This window comes from Indicator indicator, chromosome 11 (assembly GCF_027791375.1).
Source record: "Indicator indicator isolate 239-I01 chromosome 11, UM_Iind_1.1, whole genome shotgun sequence".
Classification (NCBI taxonomy): Eukaryota; Metazoa; Chordata; class Aves; order Piciformes; family Indicatoridae; genus Indicator; species Indicator indicator.
In genome coordinates this window covers 27,788,136-27,812,498 of record NC_072020.1, presented here as the reverse complement: position 1 = coordinate 27,812,498, position 24,363 = coordinate 27,788,136, and the positions used below count along the sequence as shown (strand labels likewise).

The window sequence follows — 24,363 nt, the reverse complement described above, 5'->3', positions numbered from 1 at the left end:
TAATATGTAAGTAAGGGAAGGAAGACACTAAGCGCTTCGGAAGTGAACATGAATGCAAGCATGTAATCTATTCACCATGAAAATCAGTGCAGACTTGACCCTGGCACATTCTTCCTAGTAAGCTTTCCAGAAAAACCCTGCGGGGCGAAGGCTTTCCCTTTTTTATTTTTTTTTTCGAGGGGTGGGGGGAGAGTGGGAGAAGCCCAAACGGACCTAAACCAACCAAAAAAGGAAAAAAAAAAAAACACAACAATAATTTTAAAAACACAAAGAAACACAAAAGCAAGCAAACAAACAAAAATAACAAAAAAAAAAAAAACCAAACCAAAACAAAAAAAAGCCCACAGCCGATTCCTTCAAGAGTTTTTCCTGCTCGGAAGCACCTTTCCAGAAGAAAGTATTCCTGCATCTCTCCTTCTCGGAGCCTGCCAGCGAGCCGCCGAACGCCCCAGCAAGCACACAGACAGACAGAACGGTCTCACCTAGCCCTGGGGGGACTGCTAAGTCTCTCCGCTCCAGAGCCAGCGGGTGCCATGGCCCAGGCAGCTAAGCCTAGGGCAGTGGCCAGGCGGGTCCGTTGCCCCCCCCCCCCCCGGGCTACCCCCAGGCAACCTGCTCTCGGCTCGCCCGTGGGCGCTGGCGACGAGCTGTTGCTTCCCCCTGCGATGGCCACAAAGGGAGCGGGGCCTGGACCCGCCGCTCGTCAATGTCAACGTCGGGCCACGTGACCGCACCTCCCTGCCGCCGGGGAGAGCTTTCCACGTCAGCTTACGTCTCCCCATCTCTTACTTCACGGATCTGCTTCAAAGAGGCAGCTGCGTTAGAGAATCATGTTAAGCTCAGCTAATGCGGAGAAGCCGAGGTAGCCCTAATGATGGATTTTGATGAGCGTGTTCCTTGTTCCTCTAACATGTATTTGCCAAGTTGTACTTACTACGTCTCGGGTCCTGATTTTTCCAGCCTCCCTTCTTTTTTGCCCCAGACCCCGTCTTCTCGCCCTATGACATATTCCTACTCCTCCAACCTACCCCAGGTCCAACCTGTGAGAGAAGTTACCTTCAGGGAATATGCCATTGATCCCTCCAGTAAATGGCACCCCAGGAACAATCTGCCCCACTGCTACTCCGCAGAGGAGATCATGCACAGAGACTGCTTGCCTGCCACCAACACTGCTAGCATGGGCGAGATGTTCGGCAAAAACACAGCTAACGTCTACCACCCCAGCACCAACGTCTCCTCCAATTTCTATAGCACGGTGGGCAGGAACGGGGTCCTACCCCAGGCTTTCGACCAGTTTTTCGAGACGGCTTATGGCACGGCGGAAAACCTGTCCTCGGCGGACTACCCGGTAGACAAGAATGGCGAGAAGGCGCCTGCGGCCGCCGGGGCGGCAGCGGCGGCAACTTCAAGTTCGGAGGGCGGCTGCGGCAGGGCGGCGGCGGCGGCGGAGAAGGAGAGGCGGAGGCGGCCGGAGAGCAGCAGCAGCCCCGAGTCATCTTCCGGCAACAATGAGGAGAAATCCGGCAGCTCCAGTACGTATAAAGGCAGCGCCCGAGCGCTTTTAGGAAAGGCAGCTTGAAACCTAGCGCACCGCCGCTGTTAAATTTTTATATGCTGTTTTATAAGCATATAAGGTTTATGAAGGGCCTTTAGATTTCCCCCAACAAAACTTTGTTATAAAAGGCGAGATCACGTGTTTAGTGCTGAAATTGGCCGTGAAATACCCACCGGGCAATGGATGCCTTAAAATTTTTTTCCCCTTTCTCCTTCCTCTTTTTTTTTTTAAATAATAATAATAATAATAAAAAAGAACTCTGTGGTCAGCTCTCGAAAAATAATAACGCACCTTCGGTGCCTGTAAATTCGGCAAAAAAAGGAGATCTCGATTCCTTTGATATCAGTGTAATCCAGTGATTTTATAAAAGCCATGTGTTGCACCAGAAGTCTAGTTAGGAGCTGAATTCAAAGCCTTCGCCCTTTTAACGATTGCACTAGAATAGCGTTTAACAGATAAAGTAGCCGCCTCAACTGGACCAATATATTAAAATAAACAAATTAACCTAAAGCTGGCCTTTTTGTCTAAAGGAAGCCATTTTACTAAGGCACTGAGGCAATTACGTGTTGCCTTCTGTCCAACAGTTTGTTACGTACAATTGTTATTCAGTCTGTCAAAGTCTGATTTTTTATGTGGGCTTTTTAAAAGGCAAAAGCTAGTGCGTGGTTCGGGGGAAAAAATACCTCGACAATGAACCGTACCAGAAAAGGAAGTTTTTAAAGGAATAGCAGCTAAGTTTAATGTAAATAGCTCCTGAACCTTGAAACCTTTTATATTCTGCTTAATTAACTTTAAAACCGTAATGGCTCATCGAAGGGAGAATACCTCGATGCGGTGGAAGACAGCGTGCTTGAAAAAAAAGCCAGCTAGGGAAAATTCAGGCGCCTTAACCTTGGGCTCAAGGGCTGTTCCTCTGATGGGGATATGGAGCTGGGACTAGTCTAGGGAATGAGGGGGCAATCCGAGCGGTCACGGGCTCTGGGCTCCGGGCCCCCCTGTCCGGTGCCGCGCTGCCTGGGGCAGGCAGCCAGGTGATGGCTGCTCCTTAAGCAGCTCTGTGTGCGTGGCGCCCGGCGGAGCAGCCTACAAAAGCTTTCCTCCAGCTCGTGAAATCTGCAGGAACCCCCCGCCATCACCCCTTCCTCCGGCCGCCCTCCCGACGGAGGCAGAGGCCGGATCCCTGCGTCTCGGCGGGGGTTTCCTCCAGCCCGCTGCCTGGGGCCGCGGTGCTGCGGGACATGGCTGGTCCCGGCGGGTCCCAGTCCCAGGCTGCCCGCAACCGCACAGGCGAAGGGCTGGCTCTCAGCCTCTGATCTACCAGCGCCGGCCCCTGAGCGGGCAAATGGCATCTTTTCCATATTAGTGTATGCCTGGATGTTCCCCCCACACCTCTCCTCAGCCCCTGCCGCCGGCCCCCGCCGGGTCTCAAACGCTTCTGCCTTTCTTCACTCCACAGGTGGACAACGTACCCGTAAAAAGAGATGCCCATACACCAAATATCAAATTAGAGAGTTAGAAAGGGAATTCTTCTTCAGTGTCTACATAAACAAAGAGAAACGCCTCCAGCTCTCTCGAATGCTCAATCTGACCGACCGCCAAGTGAAAATATGGTTTCAGAACAGAAGAATGAAAGAAAAAAAAATTAACAGGGACCGATTACAATATTACTCAGCTAATCCACTACTTTAAAACTCGTAGCATTTTTGAAAACTAGATTAAATTCAGATTTCACCCTTGACAAGGTCGAGTCACAGGGTTACATGGAGGAAGGAGGTTTGTATCTGATGGGACTAGGAGAATCCAAGGTTTTACCTACATGTAATCCTACTCTGGAACGTCAATGATTATTTTTTATATATATATATATACACATATGTGTGTATATATATACAGAGATCAACTGGAATCAATTTGATTTTGACACACATGGCATCCATTTCTAAGCGTGCACGTCACCTCTGAGTGCAAAATCCATACCTCTTACCTTTCCAGGCACTGCGGATCACTCTGCTACCGCTTTCGGCAGGCACAGGCGGGGACGGCACATCTCTGTCCCCGGACTCGCCCACCCCCGGCCCTCCCTCGCCCCTGTGCTGCTGCGGAACAGCTGTCTGGAGACTGCCAGGTCGAGCTCACCCAAACAGGACTACTGCAGAATAGGAACTTTAAGGAACAATCTTTTGTCCTTCCTTCGCGGAAAATATCTAGGTTAGAGGCAGTGCTCCACTGCCCATTGGTTTGAAAAGAGAATTTAAGGGACATACACACACAGAGAGAATTAAAGGGGGGGGGGGGGGGGGGATGACATGCCTACACCTTCACGAGGCCAACCGCCAGCAGTTGTAATATGGATGTAGCGATGTGTGTAATAGTGTTTCCTTTGGGGGTGTAAGGAAGGAGGGCGTAGGGGGAAAGAGAGGACTACATGAAAGACTTAATTATTTACTTTAAAGATCAGGTATAAATTCGCCATATATGTAAAGAAACAATCGTTGGAAAAAATAGCAAATTTTAATTAGCTCTTGGTTTATTTATGACAACTATGTGTTGCCATCTTTTCTGAGACAAATCATATTTAAATACTAAAAATAAATCTGCAAAAGAGTGTGAAATTCAGCCTTTTAAAAGAAACAACTCCATAAAGGAAACTAACCTTCTGGCTTCTGGCTCACAAACTTTCTTCAGGAAATACCTGTGGAGAACGACAGTTTAGCAAATACCACACAACACTTAATTGAAAGTTGGAATTGTGCACTGCAGCAACATTGGATCATTAAAATAACTCGATCGCATGTTCGTTTAAAGTTGACTAGTGAGGAATTTAAACAGAAGCCAAACAATGTAAATATGATAATTTGTTTTTGTCTACTTTAAATGACACGAGCTCTACTTTGTCACCCTGTCGACATATGCAAAGAATGAAGAGTTGTTCGGAATTATTTTAAATATCTCTAAATATATATATATATATATATATATATATATATATTTCCCTGCAGGAACCAAAGTGTGGAAAAAATAAAAAGAAAGTAAGAAAAAGAAAAAAAAAGAAAAAAGCAATTAAAAATAAAATAGAAAAAAAGGAAAATATTTAAAATTCTATATCAGTTTACAAAAGATATGATGTTCTATTGTTAAGGTAATTTGCTGTTGAGAGCATCTGAATGTATATTTCATACAGGAATGGTGTCTTACAAGACTTGTAAATAATAATTAAAGAAAAACACAACCAAACAAAAACCAACCAATCAAACAGACTAATTTTGTTCAAATGCATTTTTTTTTTAATAATTATTATTTCTCCTGTTTGGTTTTTGTTCCTTTGGGGCTAAAGGGTGTGGAGATTCCTTTACTTGTGCAACACAGTTGTGGCAAGAATGTGTGTTTTGATTAATAAATTTGCCAAATGGATGTAATGTCTTTGACACAGTCCACAAAGATGCAAAATCTTTCTATGGCATCACTGTTTTCAGTATGTATCGTTTGTATGTATATACAGTTTTCTTTTAATATGCGGAAGTATTTGGTTGCATGTATACAGTGGAACAGCGCACAAGGAAAATAAAAAAAAAGAAAGAAACTTTATATTTTTACTCTGGTGTTACGTTACTGCGTGTTCCTTTATTGATATAGCTCTGCAATCTGAAATTCTTCACGATCTTCTTCAGTCATTGGGGGCAAATTATTCCTCCTTTATGAGCTTCATCATTAAATCTTCTGCTCTGGAGTTAACAAGTGAACCTAGGCTTGTTCAAGCATCTTTTCAGCAGGTCAAAGGAGAAGGAAAAGAAGTGTGATCATAGCTTGATACTTGTTAGGCCTTTTCCTTATCATGCCTACACAGTCCGGCAAGGTCCTGTGCCTTGAGGGTCTGATGTGACATTGCTGCCTGCTCCCCACCACACGTGTCTAGAAGAACTGCTTGGGAAATGTTTGTGGTGTCGGTAGCGTTTGGGGCAGGATTTATAAGCCTTGCACCAAAGGGAAGATCCAAGCCAGGCGAGGGATGTGACCAGAAGTGTGAGAGCTCTAAGAAAATGTTGGTCTTTGGGGGAGGAAAAAAAAAATCTGCATAGCATTGTGGTGGAAATGGATTGTTTGAAATTGTCCTTGATCTCCAAGGCAGGGAGGAGGTGGACTGGGTGGGTGGGGTTGGGTGAGGATGGCTGGATGGAGAAAGTTAGGAGAAGGGAAACAGAAAACCCAAACTCCAAACAATAGCTGAGATAGGAATGTGTTTTGGGAAGACTGAACCTTTAATGTTGACCCTTATCCTACTCGAGAAAAGAATGTACATTCCGTTTTGGCATTGTTTACTGGCTTTGAACTTCTGTATTGCTTGGACATCACCCATAACCTTGAGGTGAAGGACTTACTGACTTTGGGCCTTTGTTGACAACTGCCCCCCAGCCAGACAACCTCTACCCAAAGGAAACGTTAAAAAGTGAAGGGGAACAGGGGTACTTTATTTATTTGTTTGTCTAGTATGCAAGGGGGAACATACATCAGTTAAAAGGAGATGGACAGATGGATAGGCAGTTGGAGAGGGACAGAGGGATGGATGGAGAGTTGAATGGCAATGAAAGTTAAGCCAGCAAGCTTCCTTTCCTGGTTAAAAATTAACTGGCATTCATAGCCAGTCCTAGAAACAGTGAAGCCATGGCGTTGGGATTGGGGTTTTGGTTTCCTAGCCCAATAAAACCGCATCCTCTGTTTTCCTGTGACAATGTGGCCATAAAAAAAAAAGTGTCCGTGATTTGTCCGCTCGCCTCTCCGAAATACACCCCTATAAAGGCTGCGGATGTTCACCCCGGAGGTTCCTACACTGGGAGGTGAGCGACCACTGCCCTCCGCCGCCGCCCTCGGCGGGGCCCCGCAGCAAGACGACGGGCAGGAGGCGGTGGCGGCGGTTGGGAGGATGCTTTGCCACAAGATGGCGATCTTCAGATCAATGTCAAAGCCGCCCAGGGCGAGGGGAGCAGCCCTGAAGGAAAAAAAAAAATCATGGCCTTTGTTCATTTTGCATCCCTGGAGCAGCACGGGTAATTATTACACTTACTGGGCTCCACGTTATAAAACGCTGCTTGGGATGTCTGGGGGAGCTGCTGGGGCTTCTCGGTGGAGTTAAAGTTTCCTAAAAAATTAGGAAATGCGCGAAGGTAAGTGTTTTATACATCATAGCCTGCGTGGAGAAGGGCGAGGAGTGTGCGATGATTGGAGTGGTACCTAGCGAGCTGGGGTGGCCCCGAACACTGTCCCTGAGCACTGCGGAAAAGAACTGCAGGGAGGGGAAGCGTTACAAAAAGCTGGTGATTACGACGTGAAATAACGTAGAAAGAACTTTCTAAATTGCAGCTGACCTTTTATTTTTCTCTTCATGAAGTTTTGGCCAGCCGCGTGGAAAATCCACATTATCTGGAATTTTTTTTCAGAGTAACTTGTAGCTTTCCTCCCGTTATTAAAAAAAAAAAAAAAAACAAACACTGGAAATATTATGAAATTTGACATTTATGTGTGGAACAGTAGGTGTCTTCAATCAAATAAATCTATGGTAACACAGACTGCAAATGACAGACAATTCTGACGAGCTTTTTGGACATGAACTGCAGTTTAGGTAGGGGCGTTCGGTAACTTTAAAGGGTAGTCTGCTTCCTTGCAGGCAGACACAGACTGTATTAAACAACTTTTGACACACTAATGCTAAAACTACTCATATGATTGCATATTAAGTCAGTGTTCATACAAGATCAGATTTGAATTTCTATCTATCTATCTATCTATCTATCTATCTATCTATCTACCTACCTATCTAATCTTTCTAAACCAGCACATGTGCTGTAAACAAACAATAGTCACACATTCTCATGTGCTCGGGCTAGCTCCGGGTTGTAGCTTTGAAACTCTATCCTCGCTATGAGTATCCTTAACTCCAGGTTACTTTTCTTGCCCATAAAAGTTTCACATGTTTTGGTTATGTCTCCATTTGAGAAGGGCAGGAAGGAAGGTGGTATTATAAGGAACAGATACTGGTTTGGCTACATATTTTAATCCACGTGTTTCAAATTTTGAATATCTGTCCAGGAAAAGAAAAAAAATTAGTTTTGTCCTTGTTCTAGTATGAAAAGTAATACAACTTGCCTGCAGTATTTTTTAAGGAAGAGCCCTTTAAAATTGCGCTTCCAGGGAACAGTGGCAAGCCTAGTTAAAAGCACATGCTCAGTCGGCAAGACCAAATTTTAGATTATTATCGGAACCTATCGATTTCATCAAAGATGCTCCATTAAAAGCTCGGGGATGTTGATCTCTTCTGACCTCTCTTCGACAACACCAGGATGTGAGAAGCCACTTGTCGGGAAGCAGCAGGGCGATTTGAGGGTCCCTTTGCAACATTTATTTTATACCAGTCAAGATAAACTCAGCATATTTTATCAAATATTTATTTTTCCCCTTGTTGTTCCCCTGCCTCGTTCAATGCTGGGCTGAATAAATCAGAGACCCCAGAAGAAGCTAAAGCGCCCTCTGGTTACCAATTGTTTACTGACGGCCGCGGTCATAGGATAATATTTTAAGAAAACAAGCTTATTTCTTACAATAACTGTTTATTATTTCACATGATTTGGGTTTGCATGTTTTGGAGAGAAGAGGCGAAGCCAACTCAGTGTCTAAACTGTGTTTAATTAATCGTGTACTCAACTTCAGCTCACATACCACATCCAAACCCCTGGGAGGCTTTTTCATGAGCTCTTCGGGTTTATGTTTTGTTGTCCTCTTTTTCTTTTCTTTTCTTTTTTTTTGTCACAATCTTTTCATTAAATGCTCTGAAATCGAAACTTCAGATCAACGTGTGTGTCTTGGAGCCAAGCTATACCACAACTAAAAAAATATACTTGTGTATGCATCCAGTTTCAAATCCTTAATTCAGCTGTGTGGCTCATCTCTCGCAATAGAAGTACACTTAAAAGACCCACTTGGCTATGTAGGATTTTCCCGACACATACATAACCTGATACCGTTGCTGCTCCTGCACAGTGTTTGGGGCTTTTTGGACAATAGAAAGCCCCGTTGTTTTTCCCAGTGCCGGAGAAACGGCGAGGAGATAAAGCCCTAATGAATTGGTTTGGGTGTATTTTGTCCTGCCGCACACTAGAATTCGGAGCTCGTCAGAACTACTTGTAAAATCTGTTCCTAATCCAAATGAGTAAAACGATACACATATTCTGTAAAACACAGTTAGGGGAACAAGCCTCCGGATGGCTGGAATAAAATTAAACCTCAGCCTAATTTTTAACAGGATAATCCGCCAAAACAAGCCAACCTCCTCACCACCACCACCAGCGTGAAAGAATTTCTAGTAAAGATGAAATTAGTGAGGCCGTCATTTGTCACCTAACTTGGCACAGACGCAGTTCCCAAACCTCCTGTTTGAAAAACGCCTTCTTTGGAGCAAATCCAGAAACAAAAAAACAAAAAAAAAAAAGGAAAAAGTAAAAGAAAAAATCTATACAAAAGGAGGAACCTACACACACACACGTTCCTGACAACTGACAATTCCAATATTAAATAATTATACCCTGATTGCACTAATTTTTGGAGCTGTATCATATGTAATCCAAAGCTATGGTCTCGGCCAGGCGGAGCATGCACTCCTGCAGCAGCCTGAAAGGCCATTTACGCTTTCACAAGTTGCAGTTTGCCTGTGTCTACAAATAAAAGCATATTTTAATTAGCTTGCAAAATGCGTCGCTGGATTAACAGCGCTGATCTTTTGGGTTATAAGGGGCAATAATAAAAAGATAAATCATGATTTAACATGATACGTTTTAAGTTTTCCAGTCAGAGTTTGCTTAGGCTGAGCTGTCGTTTTTTATTTATTCCCTTTTTGGTTTTAATTTTGGTCCAACCAATAAAACGGCTTAACGACGCTATTAATATATCTATTATATCTTCTTAGATCAATAAAATTTTATTTTGATAATGTTGTCTATGCACGCTGTGAATTTAGATTCCTAGCTAAAGCACCTTCTCGCAGGTTTTGATATTTATCAGAATTTTATTTGCTCTGTTTTATAGGCCCTCGGATAGCTTTACTTACAGAAGTAGAATTTAAAAGAAAGTATTTCTCGTCCCTTGGCGTCCACAATATTCTTTAAAATTTCTTTTAAATAGGGGTTAAGCTCTAAGGGACGTATTGTTAAGCGCTGGAAATGCAGTAGCTACAGCAAACGCATGCCAAATTAGCTCAGTTTAGTCAGAATTGACCATTATCTTTTATAGTTACGAATCAAGTGAACATTATTAGTTTTACTTCACTGGGTTTGACGATGCTGGTTACTATTTGCCTTGGCCTTGTTAGCGATTAAAGAAAGCGGAGATAATGCAACGCCGAGCTGAGTTCATGATCTAGACTAAGTGCCTTGACCATCAAACAGGCACCGCTCACTGCGATCAGCACAACACAGCCTTGCAGCTACCTCAGGACCTGGCACGGGGGGGGGCAAATCTCCTGCCTCTGCCACAAAACCTGGAAGGGTGGGCTAAGGAAAACTTTAAACCTCCCGAATGGTCGCTGGCCTCCTTGCCTTTTGTCCCATTTCCCTGCATTAGCTTGAAGGGACAGAAAAGGAGACAACTCGTGTTTCTTCCAGTGCATTTCGAGTCATTTTATTCTGGCTGACAAGTATTGCAACGCACTTTTACAGGCCTTTTGCCCCTTTAATCCTATTTTTTAAGGGAGCTGCTTATTTTAAAAACAGCTTTGGATGTATTTCAAATGTTGCTCCTCAGTTCCGTGTGGCTTTTAGGTTTGCAATCCATTTCTATTTAATTTGGCAAATGCAAAATAAACATACCGCAAGAGCGGACTTCCCCAGAGTAATTTTTATACCCGACTTGTGGAGAGAAATGTATTTGGAAGGCAGCTTTGGGGCTCATGTTTCATTTTATTTAGATCTGCATTTATAATGCTAAGCCTATTGATAATAGCCTTCCTGTAAACCAGCCAATAAACCGGTGCCTTATACGGTATTAATTGTGTTAGCAGTGATATGGCCCTCATAGGAATCTGATAAAGGTTTGTCCATCGCACATTCACACATGGCATGGCTAGCTGGGTTGGGGAAATATAAACAATATCATTGGAAAAAAAGCGGGGGAAAACAAGCAAACAAAACACCCTCCCCCCCCCCGCAAAATAAAAATAAAACTACAAAACAAAACACAAAACCAGCCAAACAAACAAATCCACCAAAAAAATTCGAATTCCCCTGTCACCGCATCCCGCGGGCTGATCAGAGGAAGCCGCACTGTGAGGCTCGCCCCAAAATACTGGGAAAATCAGAAGGTTTCCATAAAGCTTTTATGAGTATTGCGAAGTTGTATCAACCTCTGTCTGCCCCGGCGCTAGCAGCGGGCGCGGAGGGAGGCTGGGGAAGGCTCCGCAGGCTCGACGCGCCCGTGGGGTCTCCTCCGGGGAAATGTCACGCAGCAGAAAAGGCATTTCCCCATGGCAGGCCCAGACTGTGGGACGAGACCACGTGGGGCTTGACTGATCCATGGGGCCGGGAGGGAAGTGGCCGCCCCAGCCCCTGCCCCGCGCTTCTCCCCGAGGCTGTTTGAACGCCAAGGGAAGGTGCGGGGAGATGCTGGACGTCCGCGACGCCCGGCAGTCAGCCCAGCACTACGTCCCGAGCACAGCAGCAGGGTACCAGGCAGCGGCTGTCTTCCGGGAGGGCCCTGATGCCCGCCCTGCTCCCGCCGCTGCTTCCCCGGGAGCCGTGGGAGAGGGAGAAACGAACCCTGCTTCTCGGTGATGGGCAGCGAGCACTGGGCAATCCCCACCTTGGACCAAAGAGCCCTTAGTTCCGTGAGCCAGGAAGTAAGGCGACTTCAAAATGGCATAAGCGAGAGATGATGGAAGTGAAAGCAAGCCATCATTAAGCGATTCATTAGAAAATCTGTCTCTGTCTGCATCCCTGTCTGCCTGCTGTTTGTCTGCTACCTCGGCCACAATTACATATTGACTGGACAGGGCTGTCTAGTATTTCAGAATTCTTCTACTTACTCTTCTTTCTATTATTTAGTATGTTGCTTATGAAAGAGAGGGTGCTTTCAAAGGGGCGAAAAATGAATGACTCATATGGAGGGCGTATACCTAAAAATGATCGCCCAAATATAAACATACCAATAAACAGGGCGTGCAGCATTCTGCGATGATCCATTTGAACTGTTCGCATCTGGATTCTTTCTATGGCATGTGTCTGGCTTTATATTTTACATGGTAATCAGACCTCGGGAAGAATCCAGCGTTAACTAAAGCATTAAGAGCTGCAACCGCACAATCAATCCTCCCAGAGTGGCCTTGCTCCCTAAGAAATTTTTCAGCGCAGCAGTAAGCATTTTATCTCCAGGAAATTTAAGTCTGGCCTGGCGTCGTAGTGGTAATGTTAGGCTGGAAGCAGCCCTCTTCCTCGGTAGTTTAACGCGAGAGGCACCAGGCCCCTTTATGGTTTCAAATGATCCGTGATAAACAATAACACGTCTTTTATTTCCTAAAAACCGAGACAATCAAATAAAATGAGCAGAGCCTGAGCATAAAACACCGGGTGAGTCGTGGCTTTATTAATTTCGTGAGACACATAGGCTGTGGAGGGCGGTGAGCAGGCATTGCTGCAGGAAAGCCCAACCGCTGGGAGAGAGGAGGGATAGTAAAAGCTTCATCTGGACACCGCTGCAGCCTAGGTATAATAAACATCAAGACTGCCGGGCTATTTTATAGCAGTTCTTGTGATAAGAGGACAGCAAAACTTGGAGCCAGTAGTAGCAGAGCCCACTCCTTCCCATGCCCAGAACCCCGGGCACTAGCCCATGTGGGCGAAGTGTGTGCGCCTGTGTCTATGGAAATCCATATTACACATTAATATACATCTATCTCCCAAATTCAGAGGTCGACCTGAGAGCAGCTCGGTGCATACGAAACCAGATGGGGAGGGGTTGCTTGGGAGGCCTGGGCTTCCATTGGCTGCAAGCGTCTGCCGTGGTGCGGGGGTATCTCTAATCATATTCAGCATGTTTTGCACAAGAAATGTCAGCCAGAAAGGGCTATCTGCTCCCTTCGCCAAATTATTCCACAACAATGTCATGCTCCGAGAGCCCGGCTGCAAACTCTTTTTTGGTAGACTCCTTGATCAGCTCGGGCAGAGGAGAAGCTGCGGGATCAGGAGGCGGAGGCGGAGGCGGCTACTATCCCAACAGTGGTATCTACCTGCCACAAGCGTCCGATCTGTCTTACGGGCTGCAAAGCTGCGGACTTTTCCCCGTTTTGAGCAAACGCAATGAAGGTACTTCTCAAAGCATGGTCCCCGGCTCGCACCCCTACGTGTCAGGGATGGAAGTGTGGCTAGACCCGCCCCGGTCCTGTCGCATGGAAGAGCCGGAGAGCCAGCAGGCCACATCGTGCTCCTTCGCTCCAAGCATTAAGGAGGAAAGCTCCTACTGCCTCTATGACTCAGAGAAATGCCCCAAGGGCTCGACCGCCGCCGAGCTCGCTTCCTTCCCCCGGCTGAGCACCGAGGTTAGCCCGGGCAGCGGCGGCAGCGGGGTCCCCGTCCCGGGCTATTTCCGCCTCTCCCAGGCGTATGGCACATCCAAGAGCTACGGCGCGGGGCCAGCCGGAGCGGCCCCTTTCCCTCCGCAGCCCCCCGGCCCCTTCCAGACGCCTCCATCTTTGCCTTCCGTCCCGGACGCAGGGAGGAAGGAGGACGAGGAGCGCTCTCCCAGCCCCTTGGCATGTGTTTCCCAGAGGGAGGACGAGACTCAGGCTTCATCTTCTACCGCAGAGGACCTCTCTCCAGCTCCGTCAGAGAGCAGCAAAGCCTCTCCGGAGAAAGAGCACGTAGGTAAGCGAATGATGATGATGATGGTGGTGGTTTAACCAAAAAAAAAAAAAAAAAAAAAAAAAAGAAGCAGCTGAGGATCATAGTGGCATCGCGATGCAAAAGGAAGATCCCAGCTGCCCCGCGGGGCTGCCAAGAAGCGCTGCTCAGCCTGACCTTCTGAACTTTGTAATATTCGGGCATGGGGTTGCCGTAAAAATTAATGTCCATCCTATAGTTTAAAACCCTTAGAGCCTCCGCTCTGGGCAACTTTATCCTGCATGCTGCTTAAATATATAGAAAAACAAGATCAATCTTTCCCCTGTGATGTGGAGGTGCCTACCAGATAACAGAGATGTTTGTAAAGCATCCAAAACAAGCAATAGGCAGTGCCAATAAATAAACCTATTAACGTGGTAAGTTATATTTTACGATCCAGAATGCTTTTCGAAATAACAGCCGCGCTGAAATGTGACATCTACAAACTGCTATCAAATTAGACTGATGAATGCACAGCAAATATCCTTCAGCGTCTTCACTAGATAACAGGGTTGTTATTTATTCATTTGCCTATTTATTTCCCTTTCGGGTCTCCATGGCAAAAAAAAAAAAAACAAAAAAACAAAAAACCACCACAAAAAAACAACAGCAACAAAAAAAATCGCAACAAAAAAACCCACACCAAAAACTCCCCTTCTCTGGGCGGCACACTGTTCAGGCGCTTATCTCCGGCCGCATTTTAGACTCCCTGTTATTCCTTCAGGCATCCCGTTGGAAAGTAATAGAATCAAATCAAAACAAAACAAAACAAAAAAGAAAGCAGAAAAGTACTAGAGCCAACCTCAAACCACGAACCACTGTGAGCCATCGAGGGATCGATGTTACCTCTCTCCTAACCAGTTCCACCGATAGGAATAAACACCTTGCAACAGGGGATTTTTATTTTATTATTATTTTTCTCCCCCAAAGTGGTTGCAAAAGAGAGGGCCAGGGCGAAATTCATTGAGAGGGCAGAGGCTAGAGTTTGAGAGACTCTAGCTCCTCAGCTCAACTTGTTTTCTATCTCCAGAGCACATTTACAAAGTCCAGATCCTCAGGATTTTTTCCTTTTTTTTTTTTTTTAAGCAGGTGTCAGGTGGGCAGGTGAGTGGGGAAATAGGACCCCAGGCATGCACCAAGACGCCCCCCAGTAACATTGGTCTCAGAGCGGCCGAGGTGGAAAGGGTAAAATCCTGTTTTGGGGGGCCGGAGATGGGCTAGCCATTGGGGCACGATGCCCTGCCGGAGGTTGCTCTGAACGTTTTGAGCAGAGGCGAATTTTCTCGGGTAGATCCAGGACTTTGAAGTTCTCGGTTCCTACAAGCATACCCCGCATTCCGCCTCCCTGCAGCTGGTGGAGCGAGTCCTCTGCACACACACATACACATATACAGAGATGCGCCTTCCACCCTCTCCCCGCCAGCTTTTTGCCTCCTACCTGCTGGTAACATCCCTTTTTTACTTTCTCAAAACTAGGCAATTCAAAAGGAGAAAATGCAGCAAACTGGCTCACGGCAAAAAGTGGCAGAAAGAAACGGTGCCCCTATACCAAGCATCAAACTCTCGAATTGGAAAAGGAGTTTCTGTTCAATATGTACCTGACTCGTGAGCGTCGCCTAGAGATCAGCCGCACAGTCCACCTCACAGACAGACAAGTTAAAATTTGGTTTCAGAACCGCAGAATGAAACTGAAGAAAATGAACAGAGAGAATAGGATTCGGGAGCTCACAGCCAACTTTAATTTCTCTTGATGAACCTATAAACACATCTTTATGGTTTAAAGAGACAGTATCATTTTCCTAGGCTGTAGTCATCCGCACCTGTATGGATTAACGATTTTAGACATTCTCAATATGTCCTTAACCTCGTAAGAGCTACTTTGGGGTGTGTGTTGGGGGCCAGACTAAAGCCACGCTAATGTACAAAATGCCGTGCGTGAACCTCACCGTTTCCTTCAAACTTCCCCGGGGCCGATTTATTCCTTTAAGCTTTGAAACACAGAAATAACATTTCAGGAGCTGCAAATATCTTTCCCCCCATATTTCTCTCTGAAAAGTAAACAGGCTTGGTTAAAGGCGTATTCTTTTCAATTATAAGCGGTGTAAATGGCACTGTACGTAGCTGCAGAATGAAGAATTTAAGCCTTGCCATATTTCTATATATTGGGAGTTCCCCCCCTGTTTTTCTTTTCTCCCCCTCTCTCAATTTCCCTTCAAAAAACAGGACTTACAATAATGAAATGCAGGCATCCTTTTAAAGGGCTTAATGGGAATGTGTGTGAAGAGATTTTTTTTTTCTTTACCTTAAAAGTTACAGCTTTAAAATTGGCCAGGAAAATGAATCTTTTCTCTTTAAAGATATAAAAGAATTCGTGTTGCTCATGGACTAAATTATGACACTTACCTCTGAATTTCTCTCGCTCTTTCTCGTTGTAGATATTTACTTAAGGTAGTTTGGCTTAAATATGTGGAATTAGTGATTTTTTTTTTTTGTCTATAAATAATGTTACCATTGGTAACGTATGACAAGCACATAGAAATTCGCCCTTGAGAAGAAAGTACTCACTTATTCCTCACTAATTTCACTGAAAAAGTATATATCCTGAACATCGTAAGGCCTTTCTGAGCCAGAGTCTGAGATTGCGAGGGAGAATATGTTCGTCTTCTTTTATACTGTGAAGTTACATGCATTAAAAGGTCAAACATATAGGTGAAAAAAAAAGAAAAAAAAAACAAAAAAAAAGGAGGGGAAAAGCTATAAATATAGATATGTATAAATGTCTATTATTATTAAAATGCTGATACTGTTTTAAGCAAATGCATTCTATCGTTATTATAAATGTTAGTTCTAGTTATATCTAGTTCTTACCTTAAATCGGAATAAATTAATATTGTAATGCTGCTGTGCGTGAAAGAGACGATGTTTATGTTCTCATAGAAGAATAAAAAACCCGTGGAATTAATCCTTTTAATTTTACCTCTTTTTGTGACTGTTTATCCTCAGGTTCTACTTTATGTCTTCAAGAACTTTTACAACAGGAATAGTTGCCTAAACCCCCCGCAATTACTTTAGGAATCTATTTAAATATTACCTAGACGGTCGTAATTTGTCTGGGCCATATAGCGATGGTGCTCTAAGGTTTGTCGGCTTTTGTTCAGTTTTATGACTTGCTAGTATATCTGGATTGTTGCTGTCTTGAACGAGTGGTTTCAGTTGACTGAGGAGCTGCATAGACTGAGGAAGCAAATTACTATTTCTTAGGGGTAGGGAAACGATTTTTTTTTTAATCCAACACCTACAAGTATGCAGAAATCTTTAACTCCAGAGGCTGGTGACAAAATTCTAGCTGTATCTCAGAGCTGAGAAGAAATCGCAAAGGTGAGAGCATGGGGGCGGAGGGGGACACGACACCCCAGCTTCTCCACTCTGACAGCGGACCCCTCCAAGACAGAACTATCCCTTACCTGGATGCATGTGGGGGAGCTTATTTCACACAGGCTGGTGTTTTTTGGGGGTTTATTCGGGTGGGTGGGGTTTTGGGTTTGCTTTGTTTTTTTTTTTTTAATCCTCCCTCCGTTGCTGCATGTTTAGCTAACAGAGTCTTGCACAAAGGGAAGGCAAAGGAGGGCTAATGCTTCTTTGCAGGGTGTGGGAAGGGACAGACTTTGAACCCGAGCTTACTGGGAGCCCTTAGCTTTTCATGATGTAACATTGTCGTGCACGGCCTTTTTCTTCCCGAATGCATCTGCATGGAGAGAGGAAAGCTGTCTGTGTGGGGAGGGTTGTTATTTTTTTCTTCTTCTCTTGTATTCATTGCTCCACCCGCGGCCGGCCGTGGGGCTCGGAGGGGCGCCAGCGGGGCGGGCGGGCGAGAGGGATGTTTTAGTCACGTTTCTGGTTTTATTTTCGTAGCGGGATCCTTGCGTTAAGGACCACGACAATGGGGAAAATAATAATTAGCGCCTGAGAACTGCTCTGTGGTTTAGGTAGTTTCATGTTGTTGGGGCTCCACCTTTCTCTCTACAGCACGAAACTGCCTTAATTACTTCAGTTGATATCATCACCAGGTACGCTTGGTGCGAGTGTCCTTTCTGCCTGAAGAAATCTTAGCGCTTGAAGTGAGCTGTAGGCGTCAAGTTCCAATGCCATTGTTCCCCATCTGCAACGGAGCCTCCTTTGATTCCTCAGATAAACAAGGCAGCCGAGGGGGGAAACTTGACAAGTTCTTCAAGGTTAGCTAGCTCCTAAGCGAGTTTCTGCCTGCTTGCGGGATTTTAATATATCTCGTAGGCTGCATTCAAGGTCAGGTGCGTTTTTTCATTCTGCTCGGTGTGGGTCTAGGTCGTGGGGTCGGGGGCTACTGTTTTTATTTTTCTGTCTGGATTTATTAAAAAGCAGATTCCCAAAAGCCTGCCTGGGGGAGGGGATGGGGAGAGATCAATCCTGCCAACCCTCTCGGTGCACCTTCACAAAACGGGCCCTGGAGCTCAGCGCCCGCGGCCAGGCGGACCCCACACGCGGCGGGGGTGCCCGGCCCCGCCGGCGGCTCTCTCCTCCGGTGGGTGGTGGTCGATGCCCGCCGGGGCCTGTTGTTGTGCTTTGACGACACCGCGCCCCCGCTCGTCGGGCCCAGTGCCCCGGAGCTGCCCGGAAGCACCGGCTGATGCGCGACCCGCAAGGCCTCGGTTACGATCACGACTGTGGCGCGGGAGCGGCCGTTCTCCGCGACGGCGGAACAGGCAACAGCGACCTCTCCGGGCCCGCCACCGCCGCCGCCTTTTGTGGCCGCAGAACGACCGCGGGCAGGGGCGGCCTCCCGCCGGGCCCTTCGCCCGGCAGCCTGCGCCAGCACGGCACCCTCGGCAGCGGAGATGCAGGCAGGGAAAACGGCAGAAAACTCCCTCCTTGGGAGGTTATTTCTAACTTTTTTTTTTCGTGACCGTAATTATTTTTATCTAAGAAGAATAATATTAAAAAAAAAAAACCAAAACAACAAACTACAAGCTTGCTTCGAAACTCCAGGCTGGGCTACAGGAACTCAGTGGAGTTTGGATAACGGATTTTAGCTAGATTCATCCTGGGCGGTTCCTTAGAGGAGATGTCCTCCTCTGAGTCAGGAGCAGAGCTGAGTGTAACAGCCAAATTTAAGTGCTTGTGCCTGCTCTGCACAGTGTGCGCCTGATGGGCTGTTCGCGGGGTCTGCAAACGTACAGGGAGTGTATTTACAATGTATATGTCTGTGCGTGCCTGTATGGCGTCTGTATGTGGGTTTGTTTCTGCCCTTTAGTTCCCTCTTGAATCACATCCCGGTTTTGGACTGCTTCCTCCAAATTCTGAATCATTTTTTCTCTACGCTGTGCCAAAACACCTCCATGCATTCGTGGCACTGGCGGTTTGTTAAGAGAGGTTCGCAGTGGCAGGAAACCTTGGGGAAAGGCGATCCTGAACTTCCCGTTCAGGAGAGATCGCCAACGCCCGCGGATTCCTGCCCCGCGCCAGTGTACTGTGCGCGTCTCCGCGGTGCGAGGCTAATGAAGCAGGGTTTGCAGACGGCCCTCGCTAAAACCGGCTCGTTGTAGCTCCCGGAATGGAAGCTCAGCTAATTTGGTTATACCGGGATGAAAGACAGGGAGTATTTTCATTCAGCGGTGCTTCGTGCGATTTCGTATCGCAATTTGATGTGAACGCCTGTTTCTGCCATATTTCGGGGGTCTTTTGCCCGAAATGTGGAGTGTGGAAGCTACCAAAACCTTAAACAATTTGCAGAGCAAATTGTACGAAGCCCACGCTGCCCATGTGTACGTGGCTCATGTATAATATGTACTTTGGGGGGAAGCTGTGTATAAAAGTATGAAAAGAGAAGCGAATGCTCCAGTGTTATTATCAGGAATGTGACCGCGTGGAAAATGTCTGTAATTATTTGATATATTTTGTGTCTTGCTTTCTGTATACCTTCTCCTGCCGCTGGGATGCTGGTAGTGAGCAAATGCAGTATTTTACAGGGAAATAAAATGAAGACACGTTCTCTTATAAAAGTTAGTGTTATTGTTATTAATTTGCTATTATTTTTGGTGAGGAACCAAAAAAAATTAAACCCGCTGCAAGTTGAGAACCCATATTCGAATGTAAACAAGCAGGACCCCTGCAGCTAAGATTATTTGTTCTGAATGGAAAAAGGAAGTTCTACAATCACATTTCACCACAGCTGACTCTTAATAATAAATACAAATGACGTCGAGTTCCGTCTTTCCAGGAAAGAAATACAATTATTTTTTTCTATTACGGCGTGTCTATACAATGGCCACAAAAAATAGCAACGGAGTGCGTTATTTGCATTTTTTAAATTATTAGAAAATAACGGGCTCCTTGTTCGTGGAGATCTTGCAACTGTTTCATAATTTTCGAACTTTAATGGGGGATAATGGTTTCATTATGGGCCTTTGTAATCCTGAATGAAGGGAAAGAGTGTTGTTAAAATAGGATCTCTGTAAGATTTCGAGTTAAACCGTGGGGGACACATGAAAAGAAAAGGAAAGAGAGACGGAATGGGAAGGAGAGAGCCCACATAGCAGTATAAAACTAATTAGAACCACACTTTCGCATGCACAATATTTACACGTGATTTTAATTATTACTCAGCCGCCCCTGCCGTTTGCTGAGCTCTATTTTCAATTAAAAAAAAAATTTAAAAAAAGGGGAAAAAAAAAGCGCTATTTCGAGTAAATTGAACCTCTTTCAGAGGCCTTTTAATGCCCCCTGCATCCTACTGACTGAGGTCCTTCGCCAGCCACAGTGTCAGGGTGAGCGTCCGCCGGACAAAAACCCGGGAGTCACAGGCGTATTTCCAAAGCGCTCAGCCACTACTTTAATTCCTAACACTGGACTTGGATCTGGCCGCCTCTCACTTTCCCCCCGCGCATCCTCCCCTCCTTCTGCGGAGGACCGTAACCCTCCGTTGGGTTTCCGATGCCGCTAGTGTGTGTCCTGCAGCCAAAGGAGGTGCCATCAAATAAATAACTATATTTGCACATAAATTTGATTCAGCAGAATGCAGGACGACCGACTGTCAGTGCCCCTTTGACAGCCGCCCTGAGAGGCAGGGTGCCTTTCGGCAGCGGGGAGAAGGGCTTTTACTCCCCTTTCCCCCTGCTGCTTCTCTGCATAGTTACAAAATTAATCGTCGCGATAAATACCGCCGCCCGGCTCTGCGCGCGATCGTTCCCTTCCGACCAGGACTCTCCACTTCGCTCTGGCCGCCGCAGCGCCGCCCATCCTCGGCTCCTCTTCCCGGCCTGGCGAGTGGGTCCCCGTTCGCCGCGGCCCCGTCCAAGGGCAGGGGCGGGTGGTCGCAGCGGTGCGGCGGCGAGGACGAGGAGGGTATTTCGGTCACTGCCGAGCTCTTCGTGGCTGGGTAGAGTGGCGTGGTGTGGTGAAGTGCAGTTTGATGCGAGCCAGACTAAATATTAAGCCACAGACTGCCCCGGTCCTCCTCTGTCCGGACGGGGAGATCCATCTCGGCGGCGCGGTTTCGGAAAGGGGATACGTTGGATTTGACTTTCCGCTGCCAGCTCTGAGACGAAAGGAAGGGTATTATTTACAGTGAGCTCCCAAACTAAACACAATAGTATAATTTAACCTTTCCAAGCACTCGTAAATTTTTACTGCTGTGAAACACAGCGATGCAAATGAGTGCGCTCATAGTTACTGACTAAATAACAACCCCGTAGCTCCCGAAACAATAACTCCTTATGAAATATAATAAATATATATTTAAATGCACTATACCGCAATTGCTATTTTGCCTTTTTTACTGCTTCAATTATTGTATAATTTTATGTGAAGGTCTGCGATCACAAGGGTGGTAGTTTGGTTTTGGTTTGTTTGGGTTTGGGTTTGTTTGGGGTTTTTGTGTTTTTTTTTTTTCGTGGGGAACACGACTCACTGATGGGATGATTAATTATGATATAAAATAGTCCGCTTAAATTAAAAAAAAAAGAAAGAGAGAGAGAGGAAGAGGAAAGGGACACACACACACACGCTGTAATACGGATCTGATCTTTTAATCTCAGTTGGCCGCAATTAAAACAAACCCCGCTGTATAACTCCCATATCCCTTTGCATAAAAACATATGGCCTTGCTATAAAAATTATGGCTGGAAAACACTGACCCATTAATAGCCCGCGGACTGATTTATACTTTATTGTTCTGCTCCCCCGCCACGTGACCGGGGCAGCCAATGGGCTCCCGGGCTGCCCTCAACTTATTACTGACTCTACTTCCCCGCCAGCACCAAGTTGTTACGTGAAACCCGCAGCCCCGAACCGCGGCTGGTCCGCCGCCCGCGCCTGCCCGCCCGCCATGTCCGCTCCCGGGACACTCAGCAATTACTACGTGGACTCCTTCCTGGTGCCGGAGGGGGACGAGTTGGCGGCGCCCCGCTACGCCCCCGCTCCGCTGGGGCCGCCGCCGCGGCCGGCGGCACTGGCCGAGCACCCCGAGCTGGCCCCCTGCAGCTTCCAGCCCAAGGCGCCCGTCTTCGGCCCGCCCTGGAGCCCCGCGCACCCCGCCGGCGCCAGCGGCGTCCCCGCCGTCTACCACCCCTACGCGCACCACCAGGCGCCCGTGGCACCGCCCGACGGCAGGTACATGCGTTCGTGGCTTGAGCCTGTGCCGGGCTCCTTGTCTTTCCCCGGGTTACCTACCAGCAGGCATTACGGCATTAAACCTGAACCGCTGGCGGCCAGGAGGGCTGACTGTACCACGTTTGACACTCACACTTTGTCTCTCTCTGATTATGCTTGTGGTTCTCCTCCAGTTGATAGGGATAAACAAAGCCACGAAGGCGCATTCTCTGAAAGCAATGGAGAAAGTGAGGCAAACGGAGAGAAACCGCAGATCGATCCAAGTAAGTGGGACTGCAGGGTATTGGACTTCAGGGCGCTGGTGGCCGCTGGGCGGTGTGGAGGCGCTGGGGCTAATGACGCGGCAGAGCACCGGCTGCTGCCGCCGCTGCTCCAGCTTGCCGGGCTCTGCGGACTGCAGGACACAGCGCTGCTTTTCTCAGGGTCGAACGGAATCTAGGATGGCTCGGGCATTCCAGGATGAAAGGAAAACAAAACCCCACCCTACAAGTGCAACTTTGAAAAAAAAAAAAAAGGCAGAGGCTGCCCATCCCTGCCCCAGCCAACTCCGCAGGACGAGCTGGCATCCTACTGCCCCGCCGCGCTCCCAGCGTAGGCAGTCGCCGACGAGAGAGTGCCTAGAAAGCACTGGATAAGAATCTGATCTTTTTTGAGAAGGTTCGCAGGCCGAGGCGACTGTTGAGGGGCTGAGAGCAGAAACCTCACCGTTTGCTTGGTCCTCTCCCTGCCCCCTTCATCTCCTCGGTGGCAAACCCCGGGCTGGATGCTTCCAGGGCTGCGGGACTGGTGGGAGAGCACCTCGGGCTTGCCATCGCGATTAACGCCATGCGAAAAAGGGTGCTAAGTGGGTGAGGTTTTAATTGTGCCAGCGGTAGACTGACTGGCCAGCATCCTGGGTCTTGCCAGTGATGACATGGGAGAAGGTCGAAATTAAAAAGTGAAACTATTTCAATGACATGTTGGTCTGGCTGGTCGCTCCCAGGGCTGGCAGTATGAGGGGGGTGTGCGTAAGAGAGGCCAGGGATGAAGGAGGGAGCGAGCAGAGAGAGAGAGAGAGGAATGGAGAGAGTATTTCGAAATTGCATTCTACAAACAATAAAAAAAAGTGAAGGGAGGTGGGGGCGGCGGGTCTTTGCTGTGTGCGGTTGCGTGTGACCTCTCCATGTCTCTGTATTTTGGAATCCATTGTGCCTCATCACCCTCTGTGCCTGGGGAAGCGAGATCCATGTCTTAAACTCCAGTATCGGGACATCTACGCGGCTTGGTCCTGCGTGGGTCTCCCTCCTCAGCCACCCCCCTTTTCTGCCGCTGCCCGCCCTCCCTCCCTCCCGAGCCTGAACTTCTGTTGTTTTCGTTGTAGATAATCCAGCTGCAAACTGGCTCCATGCAAGGTCCACCAGGAAAAAGCGATGCCCTTACACCAAGCATCAGACCCTGGAATTGGAGAAGGAGTTTCTGTTCAATATGTATCTCACTAGGGACCGTAGATATGAGGTGGCCAGACTCCTTAATTTAACTGAGAGACAAGTGAAAATTTGGTTTCAGAACAGAAGGATGAAAATGAAGAAAATCAACAAAGATCGAGCAAAGGATGAATGATGGTGACAAGTGGGTTACATTGAACATGCATAAAGAAAAAAAAGTTAAATATCGAACAAACAAAAAAATCACCACCACCACCACCACCAAAACCCCAGAAAACAACAACAAAATCCAAAATAAAACAACAAACAAATAAACCCCAAAACAAAAAAACACACAAAAAGTCCTTCCCTCAAGCCCTGTCATACAATGAGTCTGGGTCCAGGCCTCTTATTTTTCCCTTGATAAATTCTGATTATGATTGTACCTTGGTTGTCAGAGAGGCCAGTTTCCCAGGACAGGTACAGTAAGACTTTTAATATTCTAAGAGGAAAGAAAAAGGGGGCATTAGCACGAAAAGGCTGTTTAGCTGTCTTATATAAATCTACCTGTTTCTTCACTTATGGAAATAATAATTTAAAAAAAAAGAAAAAAGAAAAAGAAAAACTACCTTTTCATCATGCACAACTATTTACAGACTGTATAGTTTAGTCTACGTAGTTAATTTTATTCGCTCTTCGACGGCAGAGAGTTCTCTGCTCTAATACTTGAACACTGTGTTTTATTGTGGTAATTATGTTTGTGACTCAATTTATGTGCTTGGGTGCTGTACCGGATGTAATGGTGTAAGCTAGAATTCAATTTGAACTCAGGTTGTTTATTATAAGAATTGCA

The 24,363-nt window shown here is 46.6% G+C and overlaps 3 protein-coding genes across 3 annotated transcripts; all 3 read left to right on the top strand.

The window, feature by feature from the left end:
• Window positions 1–871: 871 nt before the first annotated feature.
• HOXA11 (homeobox A11) lies at window positions 872–3,244 on the top strand. The gene is made up of 2 exons (XM_054384861.1): window positions 872–1,532; window positions 3,012–3,244. Exons 1-2 carry the CDS (start codon window positions 872–874, stop codon window positions 3,242–3,244), a joined length of 894 nt encoding a protein of 297 aa, XP_054240836.1.
• A 9,391-nt stretch (window positions 3,245–12,635) lies between these two features.
• Window positions 12,636–15,215, top strand: HOXA10 (homeobox A10). Its single transcript, XM_054384724.1, has 2 exons — window positions 12,636–13,449; window positions 14,941–15,215. The coding sequence occupies exons 1-2, from the start codon at window positions 12,636–12,638 to the stop codon at window positions 15,213–15,215; spliced, it is 1,089 nt and encodes a 362-aa protein (XP_054240699.1).
• Window positions 15,216–21,823: 6,608 nt separating this feature from the next.
• Window positions 21,824–23,706, top strand: HOXA9 (homeobox A9). Its single transcript, XM_054384703.1, has 2 exons — window positions 21,824–22,370; window positions 23,468–23,706. Exons 1-2 carry the CDS (start codon window positions 21,824–21,826, stop codon window positions 23,704–23,706), a joined length of 786 nt encoding a protein of 261 aa, XP_054240678.1.
• Window positions 23,707–24,363: the final 657 nt, after the last annotated feature.

Bases quoted from the DNA above. Each gene is read 5' to 3' on its own strand.
- HOXA11 (XM_054384861.1), top strand. From the start codon at position 872: ATGATGGATTTTGATGAGCGTGTTCCTTGTTCCTCTAACATGTATTTG. The intron at 1,533-3,011 runs GTACGTATAAAG...TTCACTCCACAG, and splicing joins GGAGAAATCCGGCAGCTCCA to GTGGACAACGTACCCGTAAA.
- HOXA9 (XM_054384703.1), top strand. From the start codon at position 21,824: ATGTCCGCTCCCGGGACACTCAGCAATTACTACGTGGACTCCTTCCTG. The intron at 22,371-23,467 runs GTAAGTGGGACT...TTTTCGTTGTAG, and splicing joins GAAACCGCAGATCGATCCAA to ATAATCCAGCTGCAAACTGG.
- HOXA10 (XM_054384724.1), top strand. From the start codon at position 12,636: ATGTCAGCCAGAAAGGGCTATCTGCTCCCTTCGCCAAATTATTCCACA. The intron at 13,450-14,940 runs GTAAGCGAATGA...TCTCAAAACTAG, and splicing joins TCCGGAGAAAGAGCACGTAG to GCAATTCAAAAGGAGAAAAT.